General features: G+C 41.9%; 1 protein-coding gene across 15 annotated transcripts in view; it reads left to right on the top strand.

The window, feature by feature from the left end:
- Positions 1–19,984, top strand: part of ARVCF (ARVCF delta catenin family member) — a 211,577-nt gene that overhangs the window by 172,231 nt on the left and 19,362 nt on the right. For 13 of the 15 annotated variants that reach the window (XM_048963944.1, XM_048963948.1, XM_048963947.1 and 10 more), the window contains 2 exons: positions 149–166; positions 3,932–4,003. In XM_048963944.1, coding sequence (XP_048819901.1) covers positions 149–166; positions 3,932–4,003 — 90 coding nt within the window. The remainder of the gene's footprint in view (positions 1–148; positions 167–3,931; positions 4,004–19,984) is intronic. The other 2 variants (XM_048963933.1, XM_048963935.1) reach the window with 1 other exon arrangement.

Consider the following 19,984-nt stretch of genomic DNA (forward strand, 5'->3'; position numbering starts at 1 on the left):
GTTTCTAATCAATGAAAGTTGATAATTTTCTTGTAAGCCTCAGGTTTTAACCTATTTTGTAAAATTCTGCCTCTTTGTGACTGTCCCTTTATATTTTCTTCCTTCCTGTAAATTCTTGTTTTTCTTTTGCTGCTTTTCTGGTAATTAGAGGAGTGGTTCAATCAAGGTGAGTCTCTGCAATACTTTCTTTCCATCATCACCATAATCTACATTGTTCAGCTTCTACATGCAAGGCAAAGAGCTGAGATTAAGGTCTTGTTCATTCACCTTCTCTGCTCCTCCATGCTCTGCTTCTTCCTGTTCATTTCAGCAGGCATGGAAATCTGCTGTGTAATTGAGAGAGCATTTTCAGTTTGTTCTTCTCACGCTAAAAGCAGAAATGGCACATTTTTATTCAGTCCTGGCATAATTGATTTGCAACCAGCCTAACAATCCCTTTTAGGGAGGGCACAGGTAAGTGTGCAAGTTGCCTTGCTAAGTCTATCATGTCAAAGTTTAGTTTTGCTAACTCACCTGGGTAGCAATAAGTGTAAAGACTCGGCAGCTTGGAATTGTACTCATAAAGGTCATTTTGTCAGCTTGGGAATGTGGCCCAGCCTTCTGCATCTTTGTTACTGACATTCAGGCTAGCTAGATGAAGATACGTGCAGTAAGCTGCTGGGGAGCTGCACCCTTCAGCTTCTCATCCCAGCACAGCAGGTGGAATTGCCATTGGAAATGTACGACTGAGGCTAAAGTTTACCTCCCTTACTCCTCAGCTGGGAGTTCGGTTTGCTGTGCAGTATCCTGGAGATTTCCACTGACATTGAGGGGTAAAGACTGGCTCTTTGTCAATTTGTGACACTTGCTTCCAGCTCAGTGTTGTCCGGAGAGTTGAGTCCAAATTAAACTGTTGAAAAAATTGCTGTACGGAACAGACAGTGCTTGTGAGCATTTTGGGGGATGCTGCTCACAGACTGTGACTGGAGGCCTCTGGGGGGGACCTGCAGAGGGGCAGAGCGCAGCCCTGGCCTTGCATCACCCGCTGAACTGGGCGGCGATGGAGCATATTAACAAAACTTACAAGCACAGCACTGGCTGTTCTGCTGTGTCATGAAGAATCTCTGCACTATTTTATTTTTTTTTCTTAACTCGAAGTGTTTGGGAATTAATCTTTCAGCAAGAGTGGTCTAGCTGTGAATAGCTGTATTGATTATCCAAGGAAACAAAATGATATTTGAGGAAGATGATAAACAGCACTATTGGTTAATAACACCGGGTTATATCTCACAGTCCTTATTAAGCTTCTGACAGTGAGGATGCCAAAGGTCATGTTTTAGTTGTTTTTTACATAAAAGTAGTGGGGGGAGAGGGAAAGAATTTTAATCCTACTGTTTCAGAGACTGTAAATTGCTTCTTGTACAATCAAGTCTCATGTCAGGCTGTTTTCCCAAAGCAGATTGCTGTGCCAATTCCTTCAGCCAGGTCTCATAAAACAGACCTGTCAGCAGGCACATTCAAAGCTGTCTGTCTCTTGGCCAAGTCTGGAGCTGTGCTTTTGATCCAGCAGCATAATCTTTTCTCTCCTGTTCTTAGAGCTGTAAAACTTGGGGAGGAAGGAGATGTATAGAAGGGAAAAAATTGAGATGTCCAAACCACGTGCCTTAAACTGCTAGCATGATGTTTTAAACATCCCTGTGTGCTAACAATGCTGGCAGGCTTGAGTGATATTCAGAGCTGCAGTGGCTGTCAGTGAAGCTGCTTTCTCATGATCTCATTCAGGGTAGGTGAGGCTGAGAGGTCTGTAATTGATAGGCTCTTGAAATTGCTGAATGCTGTCACCTTGTTAGGAAATCCAAATCAATACTGTGGGTCTCTTGGAAATCAGATGGGAACAGGAGCAGCTGCACCATGTTTGCCTTCCGGATGGATTTCTTTTGGAGTCGTTTTACAGCTTAGGCCTCGTGTTCCTCATCCCCTCCCTATAGGAAAGCCCCAGATAATGGAGGTGCTTTGGGAATTTCTGAACCTGGCCCTTGCTGAATTGGATTAAACAAGCAGTTGGTAAAGCAGAGATCCCATTGGTCAGAGCTCTGTCTCCTGAATTTCTTCCAGTGGTAAACTGCTGGCAGCTTCTGTTCTAAAGAGACGTGGTTTTGTCTGAGGGCTGGTTTAGTTCCTCTGAGAGACAAACCAGTAAAGGCTTCCTAAAAGGTGAGCAGTACATTCAGTGTGGTCCAGAAATTGAGACTGCCACTGAACATGAGAGAATGCAGGGTGGAAAGATGGCTTAGTAAATAGCTGCTTCTGCACTGCCAGCTCAAAAGATGCAGCCTACGCTGCTCTCCTGGACAATGTCTTTAACTGGTGGCACTAGGCTGGAGGGATCCTGCTTCTTACTGGGCCATGTCAGTTCTGCAGGGCTAATAGAAATGACAATCTCCTGTCTTTACATAGAGAACTTCTGAAATAAGTGGTTGTGTTGAGTGAAGTCTGGCTCTTGATGCAATTATTCATAGGTTTTTTTAATTAGCTAATGCCAGAGACATGAAATTGGGGATGTGTGAAAGGAGTTAGTCATGCTTGTAGTTACAATGGAGTCCCATTTCTTGGTCTGTCCCAAGTTTGTAATATTTCCTAAGCAATGACTAATGTCCTCTTCAGTCCCTCTGCTTGGACAGTCTGCAAAGGTTTCCAAGCACTAACAGTGTTCAGCCGTCATTATGAAATGTAGTGTCCTTTACTGTTCATTTTTTCTTTCTGGTATTTAGTTCACCAAGCAACAAGCTTCAAGTTCTTTCATGGAACAGAAACTAGATGGAGGTCTGCAGAGTTACAGCCGCGTCCTGTCCTTCCCTTTAGGAAAGGTGCCTTTCAGAGCACTGGCATGCTGTATGGTCCCGTGACTTTTTGGCAGTTCAGAAAGATGGGCTTTGGGGCTTTGCCATACTTTAATCAAATGGCTTCAGATGAACAGAACTTCAGATGTGTGTTTGGTTTTGTACAGCACTGAAAGTTGGCTGATACTCTGTGCTGAAGATTCAAAATTAAAAATAAAAAAAATAGTAGTATTTACAAAGAAACAGTGGGGATGTAATGCTATCCTGAGGGCTTTTTTCTCTTCCTGGTGTTTCTAAATGTTCATATTGGTATTTAAAAGCACTGTTTCTCTTCTGCACTGCACACGTTTATTTTTCATCAAGAATGTAGAATGGCTCATGGGATTCATCTTCCTGCTATGACAGGACAGGGATTGGCCTCTCCTGTTCTCTGACCTGTTCCAGTCCAGAGCCAGACCAGTCTCCATGTTATATTTTCCAATATTTTCTGCCTGTTTGCTGTTAAGCATCCTGACTTGGGCAGCTTTCAGCTCTTCCTGCAGACCTCCCTGAGCAGTCTGGTAGGGTCTGTGTTCAAGAGCAGCTAAACTGAGTGCAAATTCATCGCATCATTCGCTATTGCAATTTCTTCTGCTGTTCTTGAGGGAGAGGGACTAGATAACAAGATTTTCCCCCTGAAGTAATTAGGGAAGGCTGAATTGTGTAGTGCTGCCCTCCCAAGCTATGTAGATTCCTGCACTTCCTTCAGAATCTCATCTCTCTGTTCCAGGGCTCCCAATGGCAATGCTTGGTTATCCCATAGGGTTTGTGTGTGCTTACCCAAGCCAGAATGTCTGCGGTGGAGGAAGAGAAAATTAACTCTTCTCTCCCCAGCTGCATACGTTAAATTGAATCCATAGCCTAAAAGTGAAGTCAAGGTGCTGTTCCACTTTTCTGTGTAGAACTGTTTAAGTTAAAGCTTATGTAATGTATGTTTAGAATTCTCTCAGCGAAAGTATGAAATTGTTTCCCTCATTTGCTAATAAATAGCTAAAATTGCACTTCATTGATTGGTTTTCACCATCTGTTGTCCTCTTTTTTTTTCTTTTTTTTTCTTTTTCTTTTTTGCACAGGAAAGAAGAATGGAGATTTGGACAGGAATTTTGATACACTTGATTTGCCCAAGCGGTCTGAGACAGCAAAAGGTAATGCTAATGTCTGTGCTTTTGGAAATAACATGTAGCATGTGAGTTGGAGGCTCTTAGAGGGATTTGAGACATGAACCAATCATATTGATCTTTATTTTGTATTTGTTTAATTGAAATAATAGATTTGTCAGTGCTGGTTTTTATCTAGTAATGCTAGATACAAGCAGCTTTTGTATTAAACTTGTAGAGGCCTGCCTGAGCTAAGGATTACCAAAAATCAAGGAAGAAGTAACACTAAATCCAAGGGCTGTGAAAGAATTGTTATATTTTGAATTCTAAAAATTGCTTAAAATTTGCAGGTTTCTAATACATATATTTTTCATTTTGGTGGTTGTGCCTCGCTGAAGTGTTGAGTGCATGCTGGCTTCCTTTACAACTCCAACTGTGAATTCCCTCACTGAACCTGAGTGTAAGGAAATACGAGAAAGCATGAAGTGCACTAACCACTAATCTTTTCCCTTTCCTGGCATATCTGTGTTTCTTCAGTTTTTCAGCATTGTGCTTCGGGTTCCAGCAGTTCTCCTTCAGTCTGTACTTCCATCCTGAATATGCTGTCTTTAGTTGAATGCTAGGAGATTGTTTGGGTCTTCTCATACTTCTTACAGCATTGGACAGTGTTTTGAAACTTGTACAAGTTTTTGTTAGAATGTATCACTGTATCACAATGTTGTATCACTGCAGATACAACAACTGTCGTAGCAACTGCTGTGGTGCCACACTGTTCACCTGGCATGGCAGAAGAGCTCTCCTGAGCACCCTCACCTTCATGATCTGTAAATAGCAAGAACTGAATGTTCTTCAGAGTGTAAAACTGAAATTGCAGGCACCCTTTACACTGGTTGCAGTTTCTAGGCTGTTATCCAAACTGTGGTTTTCACTTGGTGCATTATTGCACAAGATAGTAATGCGCCCTCTAGAAGGTGCAATACCATCCTGTACAGAAAGCTGCTGGTCGTACCTCATAACCAGCTTTCACTTTCATGGCATCAGTTCAGGACTGGGCATTGATGTTGCAGAGCAAGGAGACTTTGCAAGGATGTTTAACATTTTTTTTTTTTTTAAAAAGCCAAATATAGCAAGGGCTTCAACTCTAACATTCCAATCATACTTAGAAAAGAATGAGGGTGCCACTAAAGTTTAGGAAAAAAAAAAAGATCCAGATTTTCTACAAAGAAATGTATTTTGCATAGCTTTCTTTAAGATTGAACTCTTTGATATGCCTTTTTCTAATGGTAGAGGTGAGGCATATTTAATGGGAGCTACATCTGTCTGAGCTTACACAGCTCATTATATTCGGTATCTAGAAATCACACACTTGAAGAGATAATTTTTGACAATTCTGAGATGCTCTCGTTTAAATGGAATAGATTATAATCTGATGACATCTCTCACTACATTGATTAATTGCATGGCGTTTTTTAAGAAGCCGTTGGTGTGGGATCTGCACGTTTGTGTATTCCAAGGGGTGGGGGAATGCAAGGACACTTTTTTGTTCCCTTTTTTTTTATCAGTAGTTTCCTTTAGGACGTTTGGTTAAAGTGAGAGTTCCTGAATATTAAAGGTCATAAAAAGATCTCTAGGACTTTGAATTGTTCAGTGAGACAAATAAAAATGCAGTCTTAAAACCCTTAAGAGCCTAGGTCAGATCTGTGCATAGAGGATAATTGGCTCTGATGAGATTTGCGCTCAGCTGAGGCAGATCCTTGTAAGTGAGACTGGAAAGCCATGCAAATTCTAATGATCAAAGGCACTCCGTTTGAGTGACACAGTTAAGTGCTATTTCAAAAATCAACAATTATAGATTAATCTCTTTCATGTATTATTAAAGTCATATTAAAGTGACTTTTCAACTAGAATCTTTCTAGGCAAGTGAAACTGCGGCAGTAAGTTTTTTTTCCATGCAGTGCAACAGCTGAACATGGGGGTGGCCGACTAAATGTTGGGATGCAGTGTTGCAAGTTTCATGCAGTCCTGAGTCGTTGTCAGTGGTGCTTTCCTTCCTTGTTGGGCTTAAGAGTGGCTTTGGAGAAGCGCCAACATGATTTCTTTCTGAAATAATCTTAGACCTGATCACTGAGCTTAATTGATACTCTGCTTATCAACTTGCTCAGTCTTGATAGAAAGTATCATCTTTGAAAACTTTGTTTACTCTCAGAATTACAAAAACTGTCATGGAAACCAAGCTGAACGGCGATGCTGTCACATAACTGAATGTGAAAAAGCAGAAACTTCAGTAGCTTCTAGTTGGAGAGGAATGGGGAGGGTGTGTCGGTGTCTGTTTCTGTGGCTGAGGCTTTTTCAGTCTCTGTTCAAAATGGCTTGTGAGCGTGTTCACATCCTGAATGGAACAAAGGCAGTGTGGGGTTGTTACCTGGTTGAAATTCCAGCAATTTTTCTCCCATTATTTGTGGAGTAAGGGATGAATAAAAGGAGATTTTTTTTTCAAATGGATGCTCTGAAGTCTTCTTCTCATTGCTCTAGTTGTTTTGTTTTGTTTTTATGAACACTGGATTTTGCTGCAACATAGCATTTGAGCAGCCCTGAAACCATTTCTGTCCCTTTATAATTTCACGTGCTAGGCATTCTGCTGGGGAATGCTTCCAGTTCAGGTTATCATCTGTAGCAAACTGGATAATGTCAGATGAGAGATCTTGCAGTGCTTTCAGAAGCTGTCTCATCTGATATTGAAAAACAAAGATATGTGTACATGCTCTGGCAGCATCCAGAGTACTGCTGTCCTCGTGAGGAAGGACTGTGGAAGAGAAGCATCGTGATTCCACTTTGTTGAAAGGAGCATATTTTCAACAGGGAGAAAGGATAACTTTTGGGGAAATGATAAGAGCTTGCAGAGGGCAGTATGAGAAGGAAACAGCACTAAGAAGAAATTATGAATGCTGTCATTGGGACCTCACTATATTTAGCAATTTCAGAAATTCCTTCTTCTGTGAGAAGCAGCAGCCCTGCTGAAATCCCTTTCCCCGTATAAAGTAGGTCGCTGACGGTGGTGTTGGCTCTCTCCTCTGCAGCCTGTTTTTCTGCACTACCTTGGTGTGAATGTTGATGTGCACATTAAATATGTAGCATAGTACAATTCCTTGGCTTTGTTAGCAGCATCCTTATTCCTGAGCAAGAGTAGCGACAGGAGGCCCGTGCAGTAGGAGAAGGACAAGGATTAATCATACCTGTGCAGTGGAAAGCAGTGCCTCAAATGGCAGATTAAGAGATAAGAATCAGCATTGGTTTGTGTCAGCCCTCTGAAGATGTTAGCAAGGTTGTAATGTTTAATCTTCCTGATAGGAAGGTGCTGGATTGTTCATCTCTGTTCATCAGTGCTACAATGGGAAAGAGAAAGTCCAGAAGAGCAAAACTGCTTTTCGTGTGTAATTGGTCAGTTATTCCTAATTAAGTCCAAGGCTGGTATTTGAGTTAGACAAATCCCTTGACTTCTTGTGTATGCATGCAGACATCTAATGGCATAAAAGGGGATACTCTAAGATGCTTTGAGTGTTGAACTTCAGCTCTGGTTTCAGTTCATCTCATTCCGGAGTTGAAAATTTTCAGCCGTGAGGATGGATGTTCAGGTACATTTCAGCCAGTGGGCAAACTAACTCGTTCTCTCCTTTAAATCAGTTACTATATTGTTCATTAATTTTTCCTTTCCATTTTGATTATTTCAGCTCACTTGCATTTTGGGGATGTAAACAGAGGAGAGAGGTGAATTTCTTCTTTCTCTGTTATCTCAAGTACTCAGTCACTTTTCATGTAGCCCAATGCAGATGATAGATTTCCTATTCCAGAAGGTGAGCGTTTAAATTCACTTATAAATCTTTGTGTTACTGCTCCAGGAAATTAGACTTCCTGGCACTGTCAGCATAATGACTTTAACTTAGTAGATTACAAAAATGCTAGCAATTTGTCTTCAACTAAAGGCAACACTGTAGTGGGAGAGAGACTTCACTGAAGCTTTTGACTTTACGTTTGTAATTAAGATTAGCTCCTGTTTTCGGTTTCACTGCCATTTTTATTTGTTTTCTTTAAAACTTTACAAGTTGACTCCAGCACTTCAGTCATTAATTATGATTGTCAGAATTGAGTGAGTAGGATTGATTGATAAATGGCACCATCCACACCCCTCCTGTGTGTGCGAGTGGAGAGCCAGGGACTGAGAACATCTCTGTGGGAGCAGGTAATGTGCTCTTGTATTAATATGTTTCAAAGTATTTCATGCACGGTGTTGAGAATTCCTGTCAGAATTATTAGTATCTCTTATACCTGTCCTATACTGAGTGTTCTTCTTGGTCCCATGTGTTTTTTCATAATTTGCAAAGCAGTTGAAAGAACTCTCATCTGTCTTCTAAGTCTTTGAGTCAGAGAACAGTTATCTTGGATAGGAAAATTTCCATACATGACCTGCCCTTCCCAACCCTTCTTCATCCTTCTAAATGAGGAGAAACTGACTCAGCTAGAGAGTTATGTGGTTATTCTGGAAATAAGGGATGAACACACAGAACTATCCCTGTTCTTTATCCTTCATTATTATTGAATGTTCAGACTTCCACAGCATGTGCAGGGGCAAAAAGCTAGCAGTCAGAGACAAGATTCTTCCTTTCCATCTTTAGTCCTTTAGGACTATAAAATTACTCTTACAGTCAGTTTCCAGATCTTTCTTGCCTAAGGCTGACATTCAAGATTATAGATCTATTATAATAACTAGCTGTATCTTCAAAAGACAAGAATCTCAGATGGTAAATTCTCTTTCTGTCTGTTACGAATTTGTGGCCAAGTTATAAAGGCACTGAATGGGAGACTTACCATGCATGTGTCCCAACATCTTCAACTAGAACACTTTATGTACTTGCATAATAAAATAACCTGCAAAAAACTAAACAGCAGGAACTCCACTGAAGCAGATAGTAATGATGGCAGCTACTGAGGAGGTAGAGTTGTTTGGGGTTTCAGCAAAAGACAGAGCTGGAAGCAAGAAAGTCTCATTTTCACATTGCAGTTACTGACTTGCTGAGTGGCCTTAGGCAAGTTAATTGCTTTCATATGCCAAGGCTGCAGTGAGCTCATTCATGAAGTCTCGCTACTTCCACCCCTTCAGTGGGATAATGACTGGTGTTTTTGCTGCCGCTGTGATAACCAATGCAGAATATACACGATATGCTTGTAAAAACAGCAACTTCTGCCAAAGTGTTGGGTATCACAACTGTTAATAGCACTGCAGCAATAAAAAAATCATACAAAAACAACTTCTGTTCAAGGTGTGTGGCAGTGTTTTACCCCATTGGGATATTGTGTGAATGGAATGAGGATTTTGTGGTGCAGAGAGTACTTTCAAAATGCACAACACTACAAACTGCTTAGTATTCTTGCTATACTTGTTAGTATAGGCAGTAGCAGATATGGCTGCTTTAAACCAGTTTTGGGTCACCCAAGGAAGGCACAGGTCATAATCCTGCAATAAAGAAGGAATCACTTATTGTCTCTGACTCTTACTACTCTCCAAGTAGAGATGCTTCCCTTGTGGCTGCCAGTCCTCTCATGAGCTACGTGAGAGGCAGAACCTGGATCCAGCTGTTCTGGTGCAGCTGAATTGCTTCCACCTGTGCTCCCAGGGCTGGCCCTGCCCCTTTACCAGGTGCTCCATCACTGGTTTGGCTGTGACTACACCATTCCCATACAGTGTGCTATACTTACTGTGTATTTGTATGAAGGAGTTCAGCCATGTTATTTGTGATGCTCCATGAAGATAGAAGTACACAGAAACCAGTATGTAACTTTATGCCTCGGCAAGTTTTATAGCCCAGCTACAGCGTTCACTTTAGCTATGGCAGTTCAAAGCAATTCAAAGTTAACAGGATCTCATCTCTTGAACCAGTGATGGGACTTGCATGTGCCTTTATACTTGGCTACCATTTCTGATGCTCCAGTAGTTAATATTGCAAAGTGCTAGTTTTCAGTCAATTTTTTTGTGCTCACAGCCTTTCCTGTGCTGTTGGTCCGTTTCTGACAATCATTAATATTCTCCTCACAACCCTCCTTTTTGTGCATATGTTTCTGTGTGTCTCATTTAACATTTCTATTCTACAAGCAATTCTAATTCTAAATTCTGAAACGGAATGTCTGTTATTACAGAGCACAGCTCATTATACCAATGCTGCTCAAGGACTGTTTATAAAATGAAAACACGCCATGAAAATATGCCAGGGTTAAAAGCAGAAGTTGGTGAGGAAGTGCTTATCCCGTATGACTGGAACTGTTTCGATTTGGGATTCAGTCACTTCAGTGGAAAAACTCCATCTGCCTGTCCATCCCAAATTATGGTGTCAGATTTGTGCCATATCACTTTTTCAGCTTCACTTAAGGAACAACAACGAAAGCAGACTTTTTCTCCTTTCTGGCATAAGCGTAGAAGATGAATGTAAGATGTTATACTGTGAAGCAGGATGCAAGTCAGGTTATCCTGATTGGCTATCCAGTCTTATTATGAAAAGTAAGAAAGAGGAATTCAGCTTTTGTCAGAACTTAGAAATGAGATTTTATGTCAAAATCATTCACAAAACCTTGTTGCACAAAGTTAAGTTGTTTCTGGTGTCCATCAAAAGTACCATAGCAAAGTTCTGCTGACGAAGCTACTTGACAAGTTAAAAGAACAGCAGGAAGTTTCAGAATAGCTGAGGCAGAAAAATTGTATAATGTGGATTTAAATCCCTTGCCAGACTTCCAGAAATAGTGCGTAAGTAAAAGGAGGTCATTGCAGCTCCGTGTCAGTGTTGTGAAGGCAGTACTGTAAGGAGTAACAGCCATGTGAATGGCTTTCTTAGAGGACTGTGTGACTCAGATGCTTTCTAAACTCAGTGTTAGACTGATACCTCTCAAATCTTACTTAAAGATCTGTCTTGGATGGTCTGGCCATTTAATGTAGCACTCCAGCACACAAAATGCAGAGTTAAGCTTTGGGACAGGTTGGCAGAGAGGCTTTGAAAGGGGCTCTGCCACTGGTGGGTCTCAGGACCCGGCTGGACGAAGTTGGAAATAACTTGAACCAGATTGAGTGCTGAGCCCACGTAGAGCAAGAGGCTGCCATGGGGACCTCCAGCACTCTCACCCTAATTGCTCTCTGTGACTCTTTTTGTGACTGATGATAATGACAGATGAAAAACATGCATGCAAAGAAACAGCAGAATTTTCTTTTTATTAGGGATGGGTTTTTGGTTTTTTGCAGAATGTGTTCATCCAGGACAGCTAGCCAGGCATCTCAGCTGGGAAGAGTCATCTGCCCAACAAAAATGAAATATTTAAGTAATTCTGAGCTAACTGCAGATTGAGGTACTAGACATCCAGCAAGGCACTTCTAGAACTGTAAAGTGGATTCCTTATAATGCAGCTGATACAGGAGAAATACATGAAGTGTCCATTATTATTCCTCCTTTACTTGAACAGTATTTATTAGAGTTAATGGAGAGCATTAATTATGGACTTAATCTCAAGATTAAAATAAACTAGAATGTTGTGCACTCTGTGCATTCTAAATTGCAGAAATTACTGGTGCTGAAGCTGCAGATGTGTTTTGGAGAAAGGCAAATAAAGAAACTCAAAAAATTAAAAAATCTCTTTTCTCAACATTAATTTCCAGCACGTTTACCTGCACAGCTGCTGCAGTCATGTTATCTGACTCATTACTTTATAAACCACTTAGAGATCTTGAATGTGAGAGCTGTGCTACAAAACCATATTTATTTCCATAACCCCGAGTGCTGTGTGCAGGCTTAAAAGCTCTCCCATCTCCACTCTGACAGGGGAATGATGTGACTTAATGTGCCAAATACATCTAGCTGAGGAATGAAGAAAAATGACCTTGACCTGGGAGGCAGGCATTTTACATTGTACAATGGACAGTTAAATTTACCTGTCAGCCATGCAGGAGTGGGGGGGGAGATCTTACCTCTCCATGGTCAGGAAAGCAGTGTCAATCCAGTTGTTATTTGCTCTAAACCTATGCAGGGCTTTATTACTGACACCCGCGTTTTCAGATGATCAGTGTGAATGTTGATCTGTGTGCAGTAGGAAGGAGTGTGTTTATATTTCAGTCTCTCAATTTCTTTCAACTCTGAATTTTCAGAGATGTGAAAAACTGTAAGTCTACAATAACATGAAATGTTTCTTGTCTTACTGACAAAAGAAATCTGTGTTGGATTTGAAAACTACCCTAAACAACCTGGTCCTGGTTAGGAATCTTTTCATTTTTTTAACAGTGATTAAGTGGTTTCAAGGAAGCTGTTTTAGTTGTTCAGAGGTAGTGTATGTTTTCACTTTGCTATGCAATTTCTCCTATTATTTTCTTTTTGTGGGCCATTCCTGTAGGATAGCTAAAATGGGGACAGGCTGCAGTTGGATGTTGTGTAACATTCCTCCTTTGTCTCTTGACAAATATCTGTGCTTCCACTCTTTCAAATAAGAATCACATTCATTGCTATGAGCTGGGGGCCCAGATCCTTTTTTTTTCTTTCTTTTTACTTACAGGTGGATTGATCTGTGGTTGTAAAAATGTGCATGTGCTTGGACAGCTAAGGTTTTGTAGAGGCATTCGGTCCAATGTTCATAACATTTATCTCACACTTCTGTCCAAATTCAACTTTTACAGCAAGATCTGTGTCTTCAGGAAACCTATAATTTTATGGGCAAAACTGTTATTGTCAGCTCTGCCAAGGATTATCAGATATTCAATGCCTCGGACATATTTACATTTAATAGCAACTTTTGTGCTTTTCTACAAAGCCAGAGTGTTTGGCTGAAGGGAGGAGAGTATCCCCTCATTCCACAGCTTGGTGTTGTGCATCCCAGCTCAGGTGAGGGAGGAGCAGCATCTAGTCTTGCAGTTCACCTCCTGTAACCCCAGACTGGAAATGGACGAGGTGCTTTGAGGATTGTTGGATTGTTGGAGAATCTCTGTTCTTGAAGACATTAAGGCTTCCATTTTACGCCCAAATCCATAAGAACGAACTACCCATGTACTGTACCTTGAAAACTTGGGCTGCAGGGTCAATTTTTTGTTAGAGAATTTGAAAAAATACCTTTTGTTTATGCTGCTTCATTCTGGCCTGGCATTTAGTTTACATTGAAGAAGTAAAATTCTTCTCCTTGGATGCTTGGGAGATGTTTAAATTGCCTGACAGCAGCAGAGTGACTGTAATTGAGACAGATTAGTGGAGGCACTGGGTTTCCTTTGGGTGCATGTGGCAGCTTTCATGAAATGGAGAGAAAAAGTGAAACACATTTTTGGCTTTGGAAGCTGCAGCGGGAACTAATTGGCAATTTCAGAGCACAAGCAGGATTGGAGGATGTGTCTGTGTTTGCATATAGTAAATTATTTAATTATATGAGTATGTTTTTCCATATGGTACTTGCCTTTAACGTGCTTATAAAGACAGGATTGTAGAACTCTGCCTGTAATGAACTAAATGGGCTTCCAGCATCAGTTCTGATGATGAAGTATCACTGACGTTTCATTTCTCTTGGCTGAGATTGGGTCTCCTCGCTTCTTCCCAGCTTGGATACTGTTAACCTTTCCCCAAGGAAGGTTAGCTGTTTATATCCAAATTTTGTCGTCTTACTGGAAAGTATTTTGAAGGAGCTGGTATTTCTGTGAGGGTAGATACACTGGATAAAAGACCTTATTCTCCTTTCTCATTCTAATAAGTCAAGCCAGACAGTTCTGCTGCTCCTCACTGCCTTAAGCAGACAGGCCTCTAGCAAGCGACTGAGCTAATAAGAATAACCAAATACTTGTGTAATGGCTTATGACCATTTATGAGATCTTTATATAAAATCATGATGAAAGTAGAAGTAGACTCAGTGAAGCATGAGTAACCCAGAAGAAAAGCTTTCAACTTGCCTTCTAAGCATGGTTCAGTATGTGAGCTCTGAAATATATATCTATTTTCTTTGATTTTTGTTCCTTGACACTGAAGATGAAGCTGGGGCTGTAAAGGGAAGAACCTGACAGGTGCCAGCCCAAGTGGAAAAACCATCTGTCCATCCCTGTCTGTCACAGCTCTGAAGCAGCAGCCATTGCTGATGGATCCAGGCACTTGTCAGCAGCACGCAGGCTTTCAGAGTGGAGCAGGAAGTCCCTTGGCAGCAGGGCGGTGTTTTGAAGTGCAGTCAGCGGAAACCCCTCTAGTCCCATATCTGATAAAGCAGTCTCATTTCTGTAAATTCCATGGTGATGCAGGATTTGTTTTTGCCTTGCTGATCAAGATTCTATCCATCATGGATAGAGGATTAAAGGCAGAGAAGACCCGATTGCCCTGCATACTCTGGGCTGCCCCACACCGTGACCTGCCACAGGCCTGCTAGCGGGAGTTGGCGGTCATGGAGGCCTACAGGAGCACAGCTGTGTTTCTGCAACAACACGATCCTGTGCCTTGCTGCATCCAGGCAGAGCACTCTCTGCTCCCTGCCATCACCTCTCTTACACCAGCAGGCTGCCCAAAGAGCTGACTGCTGCCTTTCCCTAGCTTCCAGCTGTGCTGTATCACCTCTCTGCATGGCACACAGGGAAGAACAGAGCTCTCCAGTTTGACAGCTCATTCTTCCTTGCCACTGGATCTTACTGCCTTGCATTGCAGTGCAGTGTCTTTTCCTCCACTCTGCAGCCACAAAGGGGCTTTGATTTCCAGTCCAATGCAAATCACATAGCAGGGGAGGCACCTAGTTGGACCATCCCCAGCCTCATGATCTAGTGCATTCCTTGCAATCTCCCTTGGAGATAGGAAAAAGATGCTTAAGAGGTCTGCAGAGGCAAAAAAGGGCTTTCTGTGCTTTTTCCACCTTTCTTGCATACTTCAGTACTTTATGTCTGTGGGTGAGCAGATATTTCAACTAAATAACCACAGCCATTGTTGCTTTTTTTCCTTTGGTGCTTTCCAGCTGTCTTTTGTGATCTTTCTTCCATGCTTGCCTACTTGCTGGGGTTTTATAACCTTAAGCTTATAAAGCTGTTCAACAACTAAACAGTTTTGAATAACATCAGAATGTTTTTAATAAATTAAATGGTGTCTGGATCCGAGGACTATTGCATGATTCCTTTTGCAGTAAGCACTTCTCTGCAGACAGGTTGTTACTACTGAGCTGGGGGAAAGCTAAAAGCTCATTAGCTTCCTGGAGTCAAAGCGTCTGATTGGCATCAGAAACTGCAAAGCAGAGTTTGACAAGGGCTTGAGGCCAGAAAAGGGTATTTCAGAACACATGATCATTAGTCAAACACACACCAAAAAAAAAAGGAGGAAAGAAAATGATAGGTCCAGGCAGCATGGGGTGAAAGGAAGGAGTCCCTTAACTGCCGTTATTTTCAGTGATGAGCCTGAGACGTTTTTATGTTATGGGTTCTTGAACTTGTTGAGATACTAACAGCTAATACTAACATACTGTGTTTTATCATTGGTCATGGCTGTGGTGTGATGGCTGTGGATGGGGAATTTCAGGGAATCACTCAATTGTCTCTGTTTTAAAAGCATTTCATACAGTAAGCTCGAACCCTCTTGCAGTTTGGCTGGACTGTTAGGCATCTGCACTAATAAAGGCAGTGAAAAGTGTAGCTCTCAGTTCTGTTCAGCTGCATCACATGGCAGCTATGATGTGGAGCAGCATGCTTTTACTGAGATGTATGTGGGTTTTGTAAGGAAATCATTTTTCTTGTTCTGACTTCTTTTTCCAGTTTGAGGAAAAGTCCTTCCTAAAAGCACATTCTGGCATATGTACACGACTGTACATTTATAAATAGTTGTTTATATAATGTGAAAAGTAACAATTTTCCTCAAGTTCCCAATCTTCATTAGCTTCTGCTCCTTTGAGAAAACTTGACTAAATACAGAAAACTGTTGCAGTGTGCTCTGAAAAGGTCTGAATTTGAACCCTACCAAAGCAGAGGTTAGCAAGTTCCAGCCTAGAGATTCCATCATTTAAAAGTTTCCACCATTAAGAAATGGGATCCATTTTCACACCTACTTCTATCAAATAAGGCTTTCTGTCATGTTGCCTCATCACCTTATCTTTTCCAGAATTACCAATGGTAAACTGTCTGTTTTTGTGCTATGGATTTTGATGACTGTGGCATCCCCGTGTGTTCTTGACTTGTGGTTACAGCTTTGAGGTCAGTAAGAGGACGCCTTCCTGGCTTTCCATGTTCTCTGCTCATGTAAACGTGCCCAAATGCCAGAAGCCAGGCTGGATGAGCAGTGTTCTAATTTCTAGCTTGATTGTGCAGTCCTTGCAATTGCTATCTGTGACAGAATAGGAGGGGTGACAAAATAGAGCTGTTTGGTACCACACACAAGAAGATATCCCTCAGGGCATGTGTGCAGTCACCAAGCACTGCCATCTGGGCCCTTTCTGGGAGAAAAAAATTAACAAGTCAGTCAAGTGCAATTCTGGATGGCAGTGGAGACAGGAACAGATTCATCAGAAGCAGCCATGGTCAATCACAGCAGCAGCGTCTCTGAGATCTGAAAGAATAAGCCTGGACATTTGACCTTGTCCACTGTTGTTCTGATACTGCTGTTCTGCAGCAGACAATGTCTGGAAATTCAGGTTTCCCCTCTCAGAGAAACATAATGTGATCGATGGTCTGCTTGGTATTGATCTTGTATGCACGGGCCAAATTGCTGTCTGATTAAGAAGTCCCTGGTGCCATGTGCATCAACCCTGTGCCCACTGTCCTTTTGGTAACAGCTGTTAGAGGCACGTGTCCAACCTGGTAGCTTAAGGAGAAAGCTTCCCTGGAGGCAGCAAGCAAGATTGTTTGCATCCAGGAGCATTTGCATTTCTGCTTTCCTAGCGTATCGATCTGCTCTCAGTAGGATGGCCAGCGTGATCCGCCTAATCTGTCTTCTGTCTTCAAATGCTATAGCAGTTGAGGCAGGAGTAAACTGCCATAAAACTACCCGTAAAACTACCATGAGTACACAGAATTTCTCCAAGCAGGAGTGTTCATCCGTAGCTTAGAGTCCAAGGTGTGCCTGAGCTACCCTGAGCACGATACCCTTGCAAGAGTAGTGGCATCATGCTCTGAAACATGGCAGAGCTGGCAGACCTTTGCTGAGAATTCTGTTCTTATTCCTTTCCTTGTGTGAGCCAGGACTTTGAAACACCCCTCAGTTTGGGGTTTTGCACTCTTGAGCTTGGAGTCCATTCTGGGGGCTTGCAAACACCATGGCAAGCAGACTGTGGAAAAAGGGGAACCTGTGCTTTCAGATTGCTTTTGGTATGTAGCCTATAAAGAAGAGACTCCAAGGTGCGTGCCATGTGTGAGAGAGAGAGAGAATGGTGTTCAGTGAGATTTTAGAAATAACATGTCTGTCCTGCTCCTTTAAAAGAAAATACATTCTGTTATCACTGTGAAGTAAATAAAAAATAACTTTGCATCAGGTGGAGACCTAAAGCAGTGTTAACAGTTCGTGTACCATATGTAAAGTCTTCAGGGACTGGGGTAAAGGAGGCTATTTGCATGCCATCCCTTTTAATCATTTGGTGAAAGGGCTTTACATTTACTTTGGATACTCAGCATCACAGCTTGTAATAATGGTGTTTCTCAAAAGCACCACTAGAAGTGACCTACAAAAGCTTAAACGTGCTACAATTCACCATCATGCCTGCTATTGCTTTGAGAGGAGACCTTCAGCAATTCATTCTCTGCATCAGCCTTGCTGCCAGGTATTTCCTGCCCTTCAGTAGCAGCCTATGGGGACATTGTATTCTCCTTTTGAACGGGTAGCTTGGGTAGTGCTCTAGTTATCTGCAGCACCATTCAGATCCTTATTAAGTATTGGTCCTCCAGAGCCTTCTCAACTGATTAGTGAACAGAGGAAAGAGTTGTGGACTGAACATCTCCTGTTGCCAAGAGACTTAGCTGCATAGACTTGAAAAAAAGCCTTTGTTACTGGGCAGTGCATCAGTTGCTGTTGGGAGGAATGCTGCTTGGAAAGGGAGACTGTTTTAGTCTTAAAATATTTGCTCACAGAAAGCAGAAGTATTGGAATTCGCACAAGGTCAAAATAGGTTGTGTTTAATTGAGCCATCTCTGTTAAATTGCATATTCTTTGATACGAAATGAAATATAATCAATTTCATAGGAAGTCATCTCTGTAAGAGAGATACCCTGGTGACAGCTTGTGGAGCTTGAGAAATGTGAATAATAGAAATAGCTACAGACAGTTTGTTTTCTCAGGCATCCTTATTTCTCCTGCACCACCTTGCCTTCCTGTTCCCTTTCCTTGCTGCTCTTCTGCCTTCCCTGCAGATCAGCTCCTTGTTTTATTTTTGCATTCCTCCACATTTTGAAGTACTGCTGATGTCCTTGTTACATCCTTGTGGCGCGAGGGAGCTGCTTCCCCTTTTAGCTAGCAAGCCATTGCTTTTTGCATTGTGGAACTAGGTGGTAAACTGGAGGCATTTATGTAATTGTAGGACTTGTGTGTGACTTAGATTGGCAGGGAAGGTCACACACAATGTGTTCCTTTTCTAAACAGAAAATCTCGTAACATTCTTTCAAGCCTGATTTGAGTCTCATGTGTTCCATATTATTCTGGTTGTTCTTTTCAACACTACCCGCTGTTGGAGCTCCTGCTTGGTGGTGGATGCTGCATTCTTGACTGAATCTCAGCAGTAAGCGTAATGCCTGTCCTGCCTTGTGCTGCACGCTGAAGTGAAAGCTACAAGGACTATTAAAAACCTTTTACCTATTACTGCTTCATCCACTGAACAAGTTTATGCCTCTGTTGTGTGACATTCAGTATGCTTATATGCATCTGTATCAAGGTGCATTCTCCATCAGTGACTCTGAGCATTTGGCTCTGCTGGAGCTGGCTGCGTTTTCACTACTGTTAAGACTTTCAATTAGAAGAATCTTGCAAGTTGAGGTTGGCATTCAAGCTGTGCACCAGGTGCTGAAACACAGCATACAGATGGAGTGGGGCTGATGGGGTTTACTGTGTGTTTGTTTTATTAGTATTGTTTTAAGGATCTGATTGCTGTTTTCACAAAACTAACCAGCTGCCTTCCCTTCCTTCTCCCCCCCACCTTTTTAAATGTTCTGTGGGGTGAGGCATTCCTGGAATGGGAGCTGTTGAACTGCTAGACTGATTGGCTGCTTACGTTCTGAAAATATGTCTGTAGAAGAAGATTCTGAATTCTGGTTCACAACTGTTCGACTTGCAAAGCATGAACTGCACAGTTTGTAATGAGGTTGCAGCATGCTAGCAGCAGAGGGCAGGAGCTGAAAATTTGTGAAGCGTTTCTTCCACAATCAACTTGCTAATTTCTTTTAGAGACATGATTTTTTACTTCTTTTGGCTCGTAGCTTCCTGCTCACTTAGGCAGCTGCTTTCTTTTTTCTACCAAGTCTGTTACTGTTAGTGTGTGACCTTGCAGAGACGTTGCGGTTTGGGCTCTCGCTCCATCTGCCGGTAGCTGTCACATCCTGCGCCGAGCTGCCCAGCACAGTGAGCACATCAGCAAGCAACTCTTGAACTTGCTCGCATTCCTTGTTAGCACACCCTCGATGTGGTCCTGGAGTGCATCTGTTGGTTTAGTTTCATCCCAGGATGTGTCCAGATGGTGCTGCAAGTGCTGTGTGTTGGGAACTAAGGCACAGTGAGTACGGGCAGTTGGGAAATTTGCTCCGAAAGTGGTCTGAATTAAAACAGTAATGTAAACATCTCAGTAAATATTGAAAAGACAAGTAATTGTCAGAGTTCATTTAAGTGACTTCAGGGTTTTTTTTCCCTTGGCAACTAAGGTTTTTTGTTTTGTTTTCTATTTCCTACAGTGCTCCCTGTGTCCTTCTAACTCATATGACAATCTCTTGTTTGAAACAGCAAGCCAGAGATTTTAGAAGAATAAAAAATAAAGCATCGCATCTGCTCCAGCAGTAGGACTTAATCTGACCAGTATATGTACGTGTATAGTTTCCTGTGC

Source organism: Lagopus muta, chromosome 17 (genome assembly GCF_023343835.1).
Source record: "Lagopus muta isolate bLagMut1 chromosome 17, bLagMut1 primary, whole genome shotgun sequence".
Classification (NCBI taxonomy): domain Eukaryota; kingdom Metazoa; phylum Chordata; class Aves; order Galliformes; family Phasianidae; genus Lagopus; species Lagopus muta.